Source organism: Pseudorasbora parva, chromosome 13, assembly GCF_024679245.1.
Source record: "Pseudorasbora parva isolate DD20220531a chromosome 13, ASM2467924v1, whole genome shotgun sequence".
Classification (NCBI taxonomy): Eukaryota; Metazoa; Chordata; class Actinopteri; order Cypriniformes; family Gobionidae; genus Pseudorasbora; species Pseudorasbora parva.
The window spans coordinates 1,505,527-1,524,014 of record NC_090184.1 but is presented as its reverse complement, the minus strand read 5'-3'; the positions used below and the strand labels follow the sequence as shown (position 1 = coordinate 1,524,014).

At 42.0% G+C, this 18,488-nt stretch overlaps 1 protein-coding gene across 2 annotated transcripts in view; it reads right to left on the bottom strand.

Moving 5' to 3' along the window:
* The window catches only part of mmp23ba (matrix metallopeptidase 23ba), a 35,840-nt gene that overhangs the window by 2,707 nt on the left and 14,645 nt on the right, over positions 1 to 18,488 (bottom strand). The window contains exons 2-7 of one of the 2 annotated variants that reach the window (XM_067412908.1): positions 14,867 to 15,006; positions 12,564 to 12,703; positions 10,180 to 10,347; positions 9,177 to 9,341; positions 8,958 to 9,068; positions 1,899 to 2,025 (exon numbers count right to left, since the gene is read on the bottom strand). In XM_067412908.1, the coding sequence (XP_067269009.1) occupies positions 1,899 to 2,025; positions 8,958 to 9,068; positions 9,177 to 9,341; positions 10,180 to 10,347; positions 12,564 to 12,703; positions 14,867 to 15,006 (851 nt within the window). The remainder of the gene's footprint in view (positions 1 to 1,898; positions 2,026 to 8,957; positions 9,069 to 9,176; positions 9,342 to 10,179; positions 10,348 to 12,563; positions 12,704 to 14,866; positions 15,007 to 18,488) is intronic. The other variant, XM_067412909.1, reaches the window with a different exon arrangement.

Sequence of the window (18,488 nt, the reverse complement as noted above, 5' to 3'; positions counted from 1 at the left end):
ACAGAACCTTGTTTCACAGTATTGAGTCTCATTGAGTCTAATGTTAATTAACTTTTATTGTTCTGAATGAGAGACAATTAACTTGCCCTAAATATGCCCAAACCATCTCCATAAGGGTTTTCCATTCAACCTCACCTTGTTCTCCTGGGATAAAATTAGTTGGGTAATTATGTTCCCGCAATAGGGTCCCAGATCTTAAAGGTGCTGAATGTAATTTTTTGGACTGTTCTAAAGCTCAAAAATATAATGTTTGCATAGATGTAAGTAACATAACGTTACATACTTGTTTCTCCAAAAAGCAATGCTACACAGTTATTCTACTTTAAAATGTCTGTCAGAACTGTGATCCCGCCCACTGCCAATTTACCCAATAGTGTTTCGATACCCGGTTTGACATTTGGCTGGATTGTCACAGCATATTGTGCCATGGAAGCCAGCAAACAAACTAGGTCAGAAATCGCAGATTATAACCGACCTAAAAAGCCTCGGCATCCATCTAAAAAGCTCCATGTCAAAGGCATATTAAAAACAGATGATCAACTTTAAGTGTAAGGCTCAATCGCCTTCCATTGTCAATTGCGCTCGTTCCTGTTGTGTCCTCAATCCGGAAACCTGCGTGAACGTCAAGTCTGAGGAGGCGAGGGAAACAACTCTCCAATATATTGAATCTGGACTGCAGTGCCCATTTCAACCACTGGCTATCAATATTATATACTACAACTTTAATCCAGTGTCCACGCAGACTGAAGGCTAAAAAGCACATCTACAGTACTAATTAATGATATTAATGGGTGAATATGGCTACAAACAAATCTTTTGCGAAATCATATATTATGAAGGCTTTATGGCAATGACGCCTCAGATAGTCTGACGCCAGCAGGGTAGCCAGGTCTTCACAACAAAGCCAGCCCTACTGCTATTTAAAAACTAGCCCAATTGCATTCCTGTGAGAGGTAAAAATAGACCTGAGATTTGCTTCAACTTGATTGTTTCTTGAGCGTTATGCATGCATTTGTGCTTCTTTTCCTTTTAAATAGCGGTCGTCGGTTAGCACACCCACTTGAAGTTGCATACCACCACCTACTTGTCTGGCTATCATCAGACCAAGCTCAATTTAAGATTGAAAGTTGGTCTGGGGAGGCTGCTCTGTATTTTCTTCTGTACAAGAGGTGTGATCAACGGGCATAGTTCAAATGACTGTACGCAATTGGATAGTCCTTCAACCAATCAGACCAAAAGAGGCGTGATCACATGCACCGACCCATCGTTTCTCTATCCATCATCATGTTAAACCCGCCAGGTGGAGAAGCCAGTCTGTGATTGGTTTCCGCAAAAGTGTAACAGAAGCAGTAGAAATGAATGTACAGTTTTCCAAACTGAGCTGCAGAGCGAAATCAAATCGCCGGCAGATCAGGCTGGGTTCGCCCAGTCTAACCACCTACTGCATGACACTGACATTACAGCTTATGTAAAATAAAGGATTGGGCTTAGGATAGCCCATACCGATCATTAAACCCTTAATCGGCCCTGATACCGTTCCTTGAGATCAGGACATCCCTATAAGGAATATTTTCTGTGCAGTGTCAAAAACTCCAAGTGACATCCTCTGCGTGTTGTAGAGCAGTGCTTCTCGAACCTGTGCCAGGGACTCTCACCATTGCACATTTTGGATGTGAACCTCATCAGACACGCTTGATTCAAGGGAGACATCCAAAATGTGATGGTGGGGGTCACAGGACAGATTTGAGAAGCACTATTGTAGAACAATAAAACAGGAAAGCCACTATGGGGCAAATGCTTTTATAGGCATTATAATATAATAGCTTTTTAGACAGCATGAATATGGAAACCAGTCAGATTTAATAAAACAATCTGTGTGTAGAAAAACAAGTACTTACTATATTTTGCCTTTCCTGGCTGCTATCTTCTTACCACAGCGGAAGGTGAGGTTCTTTCCCTCCACAACAAACTTGTGTTTTGTCCGTGGTGGGGTTGCAGTTGGCAGGGCGGTGGGAAATGGGAATTCTGTTTGAAAGTAAATGTTCAAATGAAATCAGATTTAACAACTTATTATTTGTCCAGAACATCAATGAATTATAATGGTAGCTACCAGTGTCTTTTGAAAGTCTTTCTAACTGTTCGTTATGTTCTCTTGTTCGATCCCACTGTTGAAGGTGGCCTAAACGTTTGGATTGGGAGTGGTGCTGGAGTGAAAGTGTTAAGGAGTTTGGGGAATCAGAAAATGTGTGGTGCAAAATCTCCATGCTCCTGATATACCAAAGCTCACTTCACATTTTAATGTGCATATTCTGGCAGATTTAAGGATGATGAGGTCCACAAATCAAAAATTGCAAATGCATGTCCATCCACGCTGTTGGTCAATGGAGTATACTTAAAGTTGTTGTAGAACGAGACAGAGACAGAAAATTATATATAATGACTGGTCATTCAAATTGTAAGACTGATCCCTGTCTCTCTTTCCTGGGGAAACTTCTAACCCTAACCCTAAGCTTCCCCACAGCCACCTCTGAACAATAACTGTGTTGAATAGGAGGCCTCTGGGAACTGGAAAGGTAGGCCACTTCCCTATACTCCTCCAACTCAGGCTAGGCCAGCACAAGGTAGAAATAATTTGTTTCTAATTAACTGACCTTAGTTTCCCTTGGCTATCTTTGGTTGAAATAATCCACAGATTGATTGTCTGAGGTCTTGGACTAGATGGAGCTCTAAACTGTTATGCTTCTTCTCTGTCACTCTGCCATCAAATCAAATCAAAGTTTATTTATAGAGCACCTTTTTAAAACAACAGATGTTCACCAAAGTGCTGTACAGACAATAAAATAACATACAATAATAAATACAATAATAATCAGAAACGCACACTTAAGAGAAACTCCTAACAGGTAACTCTCATACTGTGTTGTATGCTGCACTATACAAATATGTTTTTAAATGAGATTTAAAAACAGCCAGTGAAGGTGCCTGCCTAATGTACAAAGGCAAATTATTCCAGAGTTTGGGGCTCTCAATCTCCATCCTCTCAAGCTATTGCCTTTTAATCTTAAACAATTACTTGATTTTTTTGAGTTTCCACCAGCCTCTCAAGAGCTGCTTGCCTCATCCAATGTAGTACATTTCCACCCCATAGACCAGGGGTAGCCAACCCTGCTCCTGGAAGGCTACAATCCTGCACAGTTTAACTACGACCCTAATCAAATACACCTGACTGGGAATACTTAAAAACAACAGTCAGGTGTGTCAGAGCAAGGTTGGAACTGAAGTCTGCAGGAGGATCTGCCATAGACCCAACAGCTGAGCCATTCTGTTGCATGGAACCTGTCCACCACAAGTAAAGCTTTTTCACTTTCTGCTCTAGAGAGAATTGGTACAGGCCCTTAAAAGTTGTTTCATCCATTCCTTAACCAGCTGGGGATGTTATCTTCTTTGTATGAAAGAAGGATGGCACTCCCACCCACCATCAATTACCAAAGGGATCAAGAGGACCAATTGGATCAAGATAAAGCATCGATATTCATTTTATTAATGATTACTGCTTTTGAGCTTCTTCAGAGAGCAACCATTTTCACCAAACTGTATCTCCAGAACACCCTGTGCATTCACAAGACTGCCTTTAACACCCCTACTGATCATTACAAATACCAGGTAATGCCATTTAGGCTGGTCAATGCATGGGGCAAAACCCTGCTCTGTCAAACAGGTCCAACTTCTTATGGGTTTTGCCCATTTTTACAGATGATTAATTTGAGACTAGCACCATTGCAGAACCACCTTTAACTGAGAACTAGGCAGTTCCTGTGGACTGAGAAGGCTGGTCAGGCATTTATTCAGCTAAAGAAGGAATTGAGTTCCATACCCATACTTGACCCTCAATCTCCTGAGTTGCCCTTCATAGTGGATGTAGATGCCTAGGACCTCAACCCTGAAAGGAACTATGATATCTGAAATCAGGAGCTCTTGGCAGTGAAGTTGACGTTTGATGAATGGAGACACTCCACTATGTTCCCCACTGCCACCCAAACAGATTAACTTCTGATGCATGTTTTCAGGTTTCACAGCATTTTCCAGTGAAAGGCCTGAGACAGGAGGCGTTTCTCAATGTCAAGGAAGGATCCTCGGAAGCCAGAATTCCAAGGATGCTACGTCATCGACATCCAACGAAGGACTGTTCCAATGTCAAGGATCCTCGGAATTTCAACCAAGGACTGAGTCCTTCGTTCGAAAAAATGTCATATACAGGAAAGGATGCATATGAGTAGCCTTCACGCTCTTCGTGTTCTCAAATCACCCACAATCCTATGCGCGCAGCTTTGCTATCTTCAGACGTTCCCGGAGTCGGAGCGTGAATGTGGCAAATATGCTTGTATCGGGGTTTGTAGATGGGAAGGAAGGAGGTGGGAACCGGCAAACGTTCAACAACTTTATAATAGCCCCCTCACGGGCGACTGCCCACACACACATAATAAAACATAAACAAACCATAACATAAAGTCCAGGCCTAGTCCTCTCTCGTCTTCCACGCTCCTCCAATTATACTCCCGTCACTGCCGTGAGCCGAGACTGGTGTGGCGGCGATCAGCTGCCGCTCATTATCACTGCACCGGCCCGCTCTCACAGTCCCTCACCTCGCTGCTTGCCACAATGCTTTTATTTACGTTACCAAACATTTGTTATAACCGTAGTAAATATAAGTAAAGTTTAACGTTTAAATGCCGGTACAAATTACTACTGTATTGATATTAAAAAAATACAAATAACGTTACACATAACGTTATTGATGGCCAACGGACCCTTTCACTGACGTATTGATGCAATGACTTGCTAGCCTGTTCCATTTACGTGTTCTCCGAATGCTAAAGAGGAGCCTCGCCTAGCCTCTGAAGGAAGTGACTTGGAAGGATCAGTCCGTGACATTGAGAAACACTTAGTTTTTCAACACTCTATTTTTGTGGTATAATCTATTAATTAAATAAACTTTCCTCTAAAAGACATGCAAAAGCCAACTGAACTGTGATTATTTGCTGTGCATGTATTTCAGATGGTCTGTTCCTGTCTAAGTGGCTAGAATGAGCTGCAATGAGGACCAGACTTCATGTAGTTTAGGTCTCATACATCTATATTTATTTTTCTATACACTAGGTATACGTATTCACATATTCGTACTGAACTGTTATATATATTCATTATATCAGCCTATATATGATATATATTATTAATGTGTTTAAATAAATCTGCCACTGTATGGAAGCCCGTTTCTGCCACAGTTAAGTAAAAAAATATGATTCTTTAAGTTGAAATAATGAGAAACTTTCTCTAAATATTGACTTAGCATCTCGAAATAACGAGAAACCTTCTCGAAATATTGACATAACATCTCAAAATATTGACTTAGCATCTCGAAATAACGAGAAACTATCTCGAAATAATGAGAAACTGTCATTATTACGACGTATAATGCGCTTGGGTCACGCTATAGGACACGGGTGTTGCTGATGCTGATTCATGCAAACGAAATTAGGATTTACTAAATCAAAATTATAACATGCTGCTCAATGATCTGCCGTGACCCGACAAAGGGTAAATTGTAAGGAGTATTATAACTGTGGTTTTAGCTACTAATGATTCAATTATTGCCTTATTATCTTATCTGATTTGCATTGAATAGCCTATCTCTGAGCAAACGCGCTCTTGAGAGGATTTTAAACAAGAACCAGCTTTGGTGCAGAAAGAACAGAACAGAGGTGGCAACATTGATTGAACAACTTCAAACCTCTGGAGACACACACACACACACTGTTTTTCGCGTGCATATGATACGCACTTTATGGCGTATTATATGGACGAAACACCCACCCCATCACCCTAATCCTAGCAAAGAGCGCGTCATATAGGCTACAAGCCATAAAGTGCGTATCATATGCATGCGAAAACCAGCGTAGGCCTATAGCATAAGCATGCCAAAATGAGCTTGGTGTATACTGTTACATGTATGCATGTCTTGTCTCTGTTAGTTTAGCCTGTGTTTCTCCCCTGTTTAGTTAATTAGTCATGTCTTTCACCTGCCCCTCGTTATCCTGTGTATTTATTCCCTCAGTTTGCCCTCAGTGTTTGTCGGTACTCATTCGTGTCTTGCTGTGTTGCATGGTTCCCTGAGTTTGTTAAATAAATCCATGTTTACCGTTCTCCTTCGTCTCCGTGAGCTTATCTAAGAGCACAGCCTGTAACAGAAGTACCGACTGAAACAGTTTTTTTTTGCAGCGTTTATCCTTTTTTTTTTTGTTACCCCGTCTTCCCATGGCCCTACCCGATGTCCAACTCATATGCCTGGAGCAGGGAGACCGCCCGCTGGAAGCACACACCCGGGACTTTCTCCAGCTCGCGTGCCTGTCCCGTTTCCGAAGGCACGCGTTCCAGTGGGCGGTCCTAAGGAAGACTTCGCCACATTCGTGGAGTGGGTGCTGGTACACAACCATTCGCCACTGACCAACGGCCCCGCTGAGGAGGACAGCGGTACAAGCCTCACTCCACCACTGCCAGAGACCAGCCAACCACCACCAGCGAGTGATGCAACGGAGAGGTTGCACGAGCCCACCGCAGACTGTAGGGACCGGCCGCCGTGGATGACGAGCCCGCACCGAGGACAAGGATGGAGGGTGTCATCGCCACGGAGCCCGGACCACCAGCGAAGGTCTGACCAGGTGTGTGAGCCGGCAACGCTGAACATCGCTGAGGGAGTCATTGTGGAGTTCGAGGGCTGGGAGGAAAGCCCCACCCACAACACCTCCGCGGTGGATGAGCTGCAAGATGCCCATGGCAGTCAAACGGACAACCTGAGGAAGGTATGCGAGGTGGACTTGATTGACTTTTTGGAGAAGTGTTCCCTGTACCCCCTGTCTCTCTAGTGTTCTCTGAGCCTCCAGCGTCCCCAGAATCTCCAGTGTCTCCAGAGAGTCAAGAATTCCCACCCAGCCTCCCTCTCCCACCTCCTCAGTTAGTCCACCCCTCAGTGCCTTCCTCGCTGCCGTCCTTCCGCCCCTCTGCGCCATCCACATGCTGTGTGGGGACACCGAGTGTCATCTGGCCACCAGGTTCGTGCAGCACTGAGGGTTCTCCATTTTCTGCCTCCAACCTCGGTGCCCCCTGCTCCGCCTCGGTCCATCAACTCTTCGGCGCCCCCTTTGGCTGCTCTCTCCCTCGGCTCCACCGGGTACCATCGGTCATACGGCTTCTCCGGGCTCCCTCGTCTCTCTGGCTGCGCCTTGGTCAGTCGTTGACCTGCCTTCGTCTGGCTCCGCCCTCCCTTCAGCGCCGCCTTCGTCCTCGGTCCCTCCGGATCAGCCGCTGCCCTCTGGTCCACTGTCTCCACCTCGGGTGCTCGTCACTGCGGGGACACCTTGGTCTCCAGGACCATCTGCTTCACGGGGGCTCCTCAGCTCGTCGGCTCCATCAGAGGCCTCTCCGTTGGTCCTCCCCAGGGCATCTTCATCCCCATCATCTCCTCCGTGGCTCCTCCCACCATCAACTCCACCCTGGGGCCTCGTCCTGGCTGGTTTCTGGCACACCATCTGGCTCCTGCTCCTGGCTCCCCTCTGGCTCCTCCCTTTCCATGTCTCCCCCTGGACTCTGTGTACCACCCCTGACTGTCTGTTTTGTGTTCCACGCCCTCCTCCTGAGCCCCCACCCACCCTCCTCTGATGTTATGTTACGGCGCGAAGACGCACCTTTCTGGGAGGGGGCGTCATGTTACATGTATGCATGTCTTGTCTCTGTTAGTTTAGCCTGTGTTTCTCCCCTGTTTAGTTAATTAGTCATGTCTTTTACCTGCCCCTCGTTATCCTGTGTATTTATTCCCTCAGTTTGCCCTCAGTGTTTGTCGGTACTCGTTCATGTCTTGCTGTGTTGCATGGTTCCCTGAGTTTGTTGAATAAAGCCATGTTTACCGTTCTCCTTCGTCTCCGTGAGCTTATCTACGAGCACAGCCCGTAACAGATACATTCCATGACATTGCAAACTCGTAGCCTACTATTTACGCATTTACATGTGATCGGGTTGGTAAACGACAGGGACCGAGTTCTGCTGCCGAAGTTGCAACAGAAATATGAGGTTGTGATCGGGCAGCAGTTTTCATCCAACAGTAAGCTAATAGAACAAGAATAAATGAATAAGCCTATGCTGCCCGCCTCGCTTGATGTGAGTTGCTGCGCTAAACTGTGCCAATGTGCAAATTGCCCATGCGTGGATTAAGTCATAATTACGAGAAAATATGTCATTATTATGAGAGGTTCTCAATATTTCGAGATGATAAGTCAATATTTCGAGAAAACATCTTGAAATAATGAGAAACTTTCTCGAAATATTGACTTACCATCTCGAAATAATGAGAAACTAAGTCAATATATTTCGAGAAAGTTTCTCATTATTTCGAGATGTTTTCTCAAAATATTGACTTAGTTTCTCATTATTTCGAGATGCTAAGTCATTATTTCGAGAAACTCTCATTATTTTGACTTAAAGAATCATATTTTATTACTCAACTATGGCGGAAACGGGCTTCCATAGCCACTGTGTGTAAACGATTATATTTCGACAACGAATTGGAGTAAAAACATAATTTTATAATTAGATTTAGAAGTTAATGCAGAAACTGCTTATGTGAAGTTTACATGTGTGCATATAATGTGTATTTGAGTGTTGATTATTATATCTGAACATGAATATCAGCTGAATTTAGGCTAATAGTTTGGGCTCTGTCCTTTAATATTACAGTAATGTGTGAATAAAGGCTCGCTATAGTTTACAGCATCATCTTTAAGAAACTTTGAGTTATAATTGAATTCATTTAAGGACAGTAAACCACTGTTTAATAAAAAGAAATAAAAACCTTTACCGAAAATTACACTATACACAATTAGTTTTTTAGGTGACCCCTGGCCTCTTACCGTAACAGAAGTCACAGCTGGAAGGACAGTGTTTCTGCATGAGCCTCCTCTTGCTGTCACAATAACCCTTCCTTGCCCACGCAGGACAGATAAATAATCGATCCAGACATCCTGCAGTGGTATGCAAAGAAGAAGCAGTCAGGTGATTGAAGAAAGGTAAAGACAGACCAGATTCTACATTTATTTTGAATGTTTATTTTGTGCCAGTGAGTCAAATACCATAGAGTCGATGTAAGCCCCAGACCTCATCCTGAGTAATTATTTTGCGGCCCGTCAGTGTGGCATTGAGGTGCATCAAAGCCTTGGGATTCTGGGAATGCATCAATCCCAACACATGACCGATCTCATGAGCCGCCACGTGAACTAGATCTGTCAGCCACACTCCTATATATACAACAATCACACACAATCAAATCTGCAGTTTTCTTCCCCTGAAAATGAACAAACGTCTGTCATGTGCATGGAAAAGTTTGCAAGCTTAGATGCTTTATTACTTGCCTTCTAGAAATGGCATGAATTGCCTTCCAGAATTCAGAAATCAACTTATTTTTCCAGTAGAAAATCCGTTAACACTTTATTTTAAGGTTCAGTTATTAACCATTAACTATTAATATGCATATTACTAGGATATTGTCTGTTTATTAGCACTTCTAAAGCACATATTAATGCCTTATTCTGCATGAGCTTATTCTACATCCCTTAATCCGACCCAACACCTAAACTTAAACGCTACAAAAACTACCTTCCTAACTATTAATAAGCAGTAAATTAGGAGTTTATTGAGGCAGAAGTCGGAGTTAATAGTGAATATGTGTTCCCCATACTAAAGTGTTACCGAAAATCTTATAAATGCTGATGTGTTCTCGCCAGGCACAAATTAACACACTTCCAATAATAAGTCATTTGTAAGCAAAAACGCCTCACAATCACAGCCAACCAGAACATACTTGGTGTTGAATATACAACTGTGGTTTTATGACTGACAAAATGCTGCAACTCAATCCTGTCTCAGTCGCTAAGAAAATTAATAACTGGAAAATTTTGCTTAGCTTCTTATTATTTCAGACTGTAAACAAGGCAGGTACAGTAGGGTTTTTATGTGTTCTGTCTGGCCTAATGAACACAGTGACACCCAGGAAGTGACCATTTCTGGACTCTTTCCGCTGCATGATGAAGTTATTTTGCTCACATTCTCACTCAGTGGGAGAAAAACAACACCTGCCTTTATTCCAGCTGAAGCGCATGTTTCCCAGAATCCAGTACTCGTCATCATCGAAGTGTATCTCTCCGGTCTGAGGGAAGAAGGCATGGGCCAGTTCACCGGTGATGCCGTCGAAACAATGGTGTAGGTACGACTGCAGACAGTCGGTGTGGTTTACAGAGTAGAAACCTGCCGGAAGTCAAGCCACCAATATGATTTAAAGACCCCCTACAATACGCATTCCCATTTTTTCTGAATTGACAGCCCTAATGACTACAACTTTCAGCGAGTTCAACGTTTTAGCCCCCAGTCATCTTTTGGTTCAACTCCGATCTGAATTCTCAGAAATGCAAAACAACATCACAAATGGCAATTATGTAATAGGGTTTTTTTCTGGTGTTGGTCTTATTTTCTTTTATTGCCAAACTTACTCCATTCTGTGTTACGTTAACCCTCTGGAGCTGTTCGTGTGGCGGTCAAAATCAAATTAAATCTAAACCAGCTGCGTTCCAAATTTGAGATTGATATCTCAAAAAAATTGCTTTCAGTAAGTTTGTTTGGTAGCAGTACCAAATGCTTTCACTGGATGAAATTAATCTCTCATTAGTTTCCAATGCACTCATTTCATTAATCATTAACTGTGAACAATGAAAGTGTGACTTGGCCTAGAAATCTAGACGCACCCTAGCGGCAGCAACTCTAATTTGCAGTCAGGGCGTGTAGCAACTCTCCGTTGGCTTGCCAGCTTGAAAAACCAAACTCTAGTCAGGCCAATCACATCGTGGATAGAGTCGGTGGGCGAGCTTAACATAATGATGGCAGAGTTACAACGTTTCCGTGTGAAATCCCTGCTAACAAAGAACGGCACTAAAGTCATTCAGGCAAAAGGAAGATGTGTTCCGAGTTTTGCCAACCAGATAGGGAAAAAGTTTAATCTATCAACTAGCTCTGCTGCTGGGAAAACGCATTGGACTCAGCCATAACCTCCTTGTGATTGTTGTCTCACGACTGAAAAGGCTCTGGTTGGTTGTAGCGCTATCCTATTGCATGCAGAGGGATTCTGAAAGACAACCGTTTATTCCGCCCCTCAGATTGAGCCCCGCCATCTTGAAGTGTGACTGTTTTTTCAGGACCATTTAACCTGTTCGAATCATGTCCATTATCTTTTTTTTAAGTGCCAAAACTTACACAAACTATTCAGAGGAAGTAAAGAATTCTAAAAAACAACAAAAAACATTTTTGGTCAAAAATAACTATTTTACTTCAATGAAATTAATGCATTATATTTTAGTTTGATAATTTTTTATTTTAATATTTTTAGGGGATTTTATGGTCTAAAATATATTTATGAAATAGTTATAATCCATTTATTACCTGTTAATCACTTTTTGAGCACAGACCTAAAAATGTAATATCCAACTTAAATTGTCATAAATCTTGAATGCGTTGGCACACAGACTGAAGTTTGATCTCTTTTTACAGAAGACGTGGCTGATTATTGCTGAAGTGTAAAAAAGTTTAAAAAGTGGAAGCAAAAATAAGTTATAGTTTAATATTCTGAAAAATAATATTTTTTTATATGAATTATCTATTTTCCAAAACAAATTTTAATCTAAAACTAGAGATAAACAAAGCCATAAACTTAAACAAGTTGTGTTCCAATTTTGAGGTTGCTATCTCCAAAAATGAGCTTTCAGTAAGAGTTTGTTTGGGCGCAGTACCAAACGCTTCCACTAGATGAAATTGTTTTACAATGTCCTAATTTTTGACTGTGAACAGGGCCATTAAACCTTTTCGAATCATGTCCATGATTTTTTGGCGTGTTCAAAGAGCAAGTGGCAAAACCTGTACCAAAGTTCGTACCATTCCGATGAAGTAATAAATTTAAAACAAAACGTAAAACATAAAATTTTCCAGTCAAAAATACCTGAACAGCACATGAGGAATAAATTCCTTTGTACTGCAACTAACAAACTTATGAATGTATTTGATGTACTTTCCAAAACAAATTTTAATCTAAAACTAGAGATAATCAAAGCCATAAACAAGTTGTGTTCCAAATTTGAAGTTGATATCTCCAAAAATGAGCTTTCGGTAAGAGTTTGTTTGGGGCGCAGTACCAAACGCTTCCACTAGATGAAATTTGTCTGCCATTTGTTTCCAATGTGCTAATTTTTGACTGAACAGGGCCATTAAACCTTTTCGAAACATGTCCATGATTTTTTTTGCGTGTTCAGAGAGCAAGTGGCAAAACCTGTACCAAAGTTCTTACCATTCCAATGAAGTAATAAATTCTTTAAAAAACGTAAAACGTAAAATTTCCCAGTCAAAAATGCCTGAACAGCACAAGAGTGTTAAATTCCTTTGTACTGCAGCAAATAAACGTATGAATGTATTTGATGTACCGATCTTGATGTCAGCCTCTTGATCGGAAGGGACCTCGCGAAAACTAAAGGGCGAGACGTCACTCCACATGGAGAAGGCCTTGGATATGCCTCTCCTCGTGTCACTGGCATTCAGAAGATTCCTCGGGAAAGACAGCAGTCTGCACAAACAACAGAATACGCAAAGCACCCATTAAAATGTGGACAAGTTAACAAAAATATACATTTATTGGTTATTCTACAACCTAGAAGTAACTTTGCAACTACATGTCAACTAACTAACAGTCTTCTACAGTCTGCAATCTAAAAATATTGGTGCTATTTAGCACTAAAAGGGGTTCTTAGCTTGTAATCATAGGGGAACAACTTTTGGTGCCAAATAGCACCATATCTTTAAAGGTGCTCTACAGCACCTTTGTCAAATGGTGCTATGTAGAACCCATAAGAGGTGCCATATTGCATTTTATTTCTTCCTCATCAATGGTGTTAACAGCACCAACATTAGTTCTTTGGCATGTAAATAACCTTTAAAGGGGCTTGATAGGTTCTTTGTACGGCAGTGGTGCTATATAGCACCTTAACCACCCCAAAGAACCGCTGAAGAACCACTGAAGAACCATACAGGTTCTGTATATGGTAACGGTGCTATATAGCACCTCAGTCATTCCAAAGAACTGATGAAGAACCGCTGAAGAACCACTGAATCACCAAGATTTGGAGCTATACAGCACTTAAAGTGGTTCCCCAGTGATTACAAGCCGAAGAACCGCTATATAGCACCAATTTTTTTTTTAGAGTGTACTATTTCTCTAATGAGAGTTAGTTGACATGTAGTTGCATTATTACTTATAATAAGTTGAACACCTAAAGTGGACTATTGAAATAAAGTGTTACCCAGCCACTATCTGTTATAAATTGAATGAAAAAAGTTCTGCATAATACAGAGTTTGACAGCCCAGGATAATGACAATGCTAAATTAATGGAATAAATACAATCACCTAAAGGATTATTAGGAGCACACACTAATACTGTGTTTGACCCCCTTTCGCCTTCAGAACTGCCTTAATTCTACGTGGCATTGATCAACAAGCCGCTGAAAGCATTCTTTAGAAATGTCGGCCCATATTGATAGGAGAGCATCTTGCAGTTGATGAAGATTTGTGGGATGCACATCCAGGGCACGAAGCTCCCGTTCCACCACATCCCAAAGATGCTCTATTGGGTTGAGATCTGGTGACTGTGGCGGCCATTTTAGTTCAGTCAACTCATTGTCATGTTCAAGAAACCAATTTGAAATGATTTGAGCTTTGTGACATGGTGCATTATCCTGCTGGAAGTAGCCATCAGAGGATGGGGACATGGTGGTCATAAAGGGATGGACATGGTCAGAAACAATGCTCAGGTAGGCCGTGGCATTTAAACGATGCCCAATCGGCACTAAGGGGCCTAAAGTGTGCCAAGAAAACATCCCCCACACCATTACACCACCACCACCAGCCTGCACAGTGGGAACAAGGCATGATGGATCCATGTTCTCATTCTGTTTTCGCCAAATTCTGACTCTACCATCTGAATGTCTCAACAGAAATCGAGACTCATCAGACCAGGCAACATTTTTCCAGTCTTCAACTGCCCAATTTTGGTGAGCTTGTGCAAATTGTCGCCTCTTTTTCCTATTTGTAGTGGAGATGAGTGGTGCCCGGTGGGGTCTTCTGCTGTTGTAGCCCATCCGCCTCAAGGTTGTGTGTGTTGTGGCTTCACAAATGCTTTGCTGCATACCTCGGTTGTAACGAGTGGTTATTTCAGTCAAAGTTGCTCTTCTATCAGCTTGAATCAGTCGGCCCATTCTCCTCTGACCTCGAGCATCAACAAGGCATTTTCTCCCACAGGACTGCCGCATACTGGATGCTCTTCCCTTTTCACACCATTCTTTGTAAACCCTAGAAATGCTTGTGTGTGAAAATCCCAGTAACTGAGCAGATTGTGAAATACTCAGACCGGCCCGTCTGGCACCAACAACCATGCCACGCTCAAAACGGCTTAAATCACCTTTCTTTCCCATTCTGACATTCAGTCTGGAGTTCAGGAGATTGTCTTGACCAGGACCACACCCCTAAATGCACTGAAGAACTGCCATGTGATTGGCTGATTAGATAATTGCATTAATGAGAAATAAACAGGTGTTCCTAATAATCCTTTACGTGAGTGTATACCGTATGACCAGAGAGAAACAAAATCTGCACTCAATGACCTTTGGATATACGGATTCTGGATATAATTTTTTTAAATGAAATATGCAATGCAAGGCTTAAGGGTCTCTTACTTGTAGGTCAGCTTGAAATTGTCCCACTTAAGTTTCTCCGGGGTGAGTGTGTAGCGTTTGTTTCTGGAAAGGTGAAGCACATGGGAGCGGGCGTCTTTATGAATTCCAATGATCAAAACACCAGACATGAGAGCTTCTTCCTTGGACAAAAAAATCTCAGATTAGATTGGATTGATCTGTGAGCAGGATTTTCCATGAAGGTCTTAGCCACGTTTGCTGCTGAATGAGTGATAACTCCACTTGTAAGGTGACTTGCTCTAATAAATGCTTAGTTAAGCCAGGAACACATCTTGTATTGGTTAGTCAGGAGTGAAGAAGGCGCAGTCGGAGGAAAGTTCACCCTCGGGCTTCTCTTTAATCTGATGTAAGACAATAATTGTCATGCTCTTTTCAGGACATTCAAGCATTGGTTAGATAATGGTCTATGAATTACAGTAAATTACAGTAGAACATTACTTTTTAAATGTAGCCTACATTCACAAGTGGAATTTTTTATTTTTTATTCTTGGTTTAAAACCTCAAACTAATCACCTTTTATAACAGACTGTTGTAAAGTGTAATGCAAACATTATTTTAAATCACATAAACACAACAGAATGGCTTTTTAAATGGTCATCATACTACATTTGAAAGGGATAGTTCACCCAAAAATAAAAATGACCCCATGATTTACTCCCCCTCAGCTGTGATGGATGGATGCACTTTTATAAAGTTCACTTAAGGCATATTTAGACTATGTCTGCTTGGATACTCATCATGTTGACATACTTTCTGTGTGAGTTTGTCCATTCAAGCGCAAGACTTGAAAGATAATATTTGCGCAATATTTTTTGTCACAGTGCTTGAGAGTTCTCATTCGCGTCTTCTGGCAAATATACTCGGGTGATGACAGCGAAAACGACTGGTCATACGGCAGCACTCGCATGCATTGAACACAGTTTACGAAGAGAGACCGTTTTGCTCACGTTTTTCTTTTATTATCGCTGTTGTAGTGTATCACTGAGAAGCCACCACGTGTATCCATCGACAGACATTATTTTTAAGTTAACCCATATTAAAGATGCGTCTGCAGATGTAAACCGCGGTGCAAGTGCATGCCGGCACCTTCTACACCCCTGCTCACGTCAGACGGCACCCCAGTTGGAAAACACTGCTCTATCCCTTCAGAAACTTCCCGTCTCATTCTACATATTGTCTCTTTTTCTGGAGTCTCCATCATTGTTCGACTCTGGTTTGATCATAAAATGCTGAACAGTTTCTGATATTTTCAGTGTGTGTGTGTGTGTGTGTGTGTGTGTGTGTGTGTGTGTGTGTGTGTGTGTGTGTGTGTGTGTGTGTGTGTGTGTGTGTGTGTGTGTGGGGCCTGGTTATCCCTACGTTATGGGGACAAAATGTCCCCACAAAGATGGCAATATCCGAAATCCTTGTCCTTGTGGGGACATTTTTAGGTCCCCATGAGGAAAACATCTTATAAATCACACAGAAGGAGTTTTTTAAGAAAGTAAAAATGCACAATGTTTCCTGTGGTGGGTAGGTTTAGGGTCAGGGGCAGTGTAAGGGGATAGGATGTACAGTTTGTACAGTATGAAATCCATTAAGCCTATGGAAAGTCCCCAAAAAACATGGAAACACGACTGTGTGTGTGTGTGTGTGTGTGTGTGTGTGTGTGTGTGTGTGTGTGTGTGTGTGTGTGTGTGTGTGTGTGTGTGTGTGAGGTGATCAGAGCTGCTAACATGAGCTCTTAAAGCTCCGCCCTCTTCCTGAAAGGCGGAGGGAGCAGCTCATTTGCATTTAAATGAACACACAAAAACTGCACATTTTTGCTCATCCTCAAAAAGTGACAAATTTAATATGCTATAAAAATGATCTGTGGGGTATTTTGAGCGAAAGCTTCACACACACACACACACACTCTGGGGACAGAGACTTATTTTACATCTTGTAAAATAGTGCATTAAAGGTGTTCTTTAAGTGAAAACACAGGGCAGATAATCCAAAAAACACAAGAGAACCCGGCAGAAAGTCAAAACCAAAACACAGGTGAGGGAGAGCACTCAAAAAGGCAGTGACACAAGACTTTGCAAAGAATGAGTGAAAACACAGGGCTTAAATAGATGGGTATTAACAAGATAATGAGACATAGGTGGAAGTAATCAAACATAATGAGTCCAGGCAATGCGTTCTGGGAAATCCAAAGCCAAAGCAGTAATGTCTAAGAGCCTTTACCTTTTTAAAAAATGTTTTTAAAACCAGGATTGAAAGCAATGAAGCTTTGCAAGAAGAAAATAAATAAAGTACAAGTGCCAACTCAAGCAAAGACTACTGGTGACAGAAGGATTTAAATGTATAGGATTTTATTAGACATACATTTGCATAGCCTGGATGCCAGCCGAACTTAGCCCCGCCCACAACATTTTTAGGTCGGGCAATTCGGTCTGGCATTGCTCCATAGAGGAGTAATTATCCCCGAACAGGAACTGTTCGGACCAATGAAATCATTAAGGCGGGCTTTAGACGAAGACGGACAGATGATCAACATTAACGTAATCATCACGTCATCAAAGGGGCTTGGATTATATTTGTTTGAATCCTAAACGGAGAGCTTGTTTGTATCTGCATCACCTTCACAATTTCACTCAGAAATGATGATCATTTTGGGTAAGTACTCTGTGTATCATTAAATTATTTTACAACACTGGCAAAGATCGTGTATTCCAGCCTGATTTCAGCGCGCGTGCAGACAGGGTTGCCATGTTTTTACAACAAAACGCGGCAACTACTAGGGGGGTTCTCCGGGGGAAAAAATGGCGTTTGGGGTGTAAAAGGTGTCTTATTTTGGCAAGGTTGCCTGCTAAAATTCGCACTCATGAGTCTATATATCACATAATAGTCGCTTCAACCTGCGGACATAGAAAAGAACCCGCAGAAAAACGCGGACTTGGCGACACAGTGCAGTTGAACTCTGTTGACATTTGACGATGCGTCACTTTGTTGCCTGATTGGTTGTTGGTCTATCCAATTGATGTCTTTCCTGGTTCGGTTGAAACACGCCTCATAATCACAGCCCAATGGAGCAGTTTCAGACTCATATTCTGACTAGAATTGAGTATGACCATGTCAGGCTAACATTTGCATGCATGCAAGATCAATACATTTTGCAATTCGGCAGGAAACGTGACTGTAAGTGTATGTACGCTAAAAGATTGTCAACTATATTGAAGGCCTAAAAACTAATAGCCATAAAAATTCAGTTTGGATTTAACAAGAGTGTGCAGTGTAATGAATTGGCAGGAAGATGCAAGTCTAAATTAAGACAAATTAAAACATGCCTCTTACTAGCCATTAAAAACAGCCTGATTTTTATATTGTAAATCCAGAAGGTATTTGGCCTGAATTTGAACTCTGAAGTTAATGTTGAGCGTGCTCTCTGGGTTTTATAAAGCGGTCCAAATTTTTTCACTTCACTGGTAATCTGACCCCAAACTAGTGTCGGAAACACATTGACCAGACATTCACAGACACATACACAAACACGTCAGACAGTCTCTGGGTTAGAAATCCACAGCGTTTGCATGAAGCGTAGCTCCGTTTTGTTTCACACAGAGCGTACAATCTTCAGACC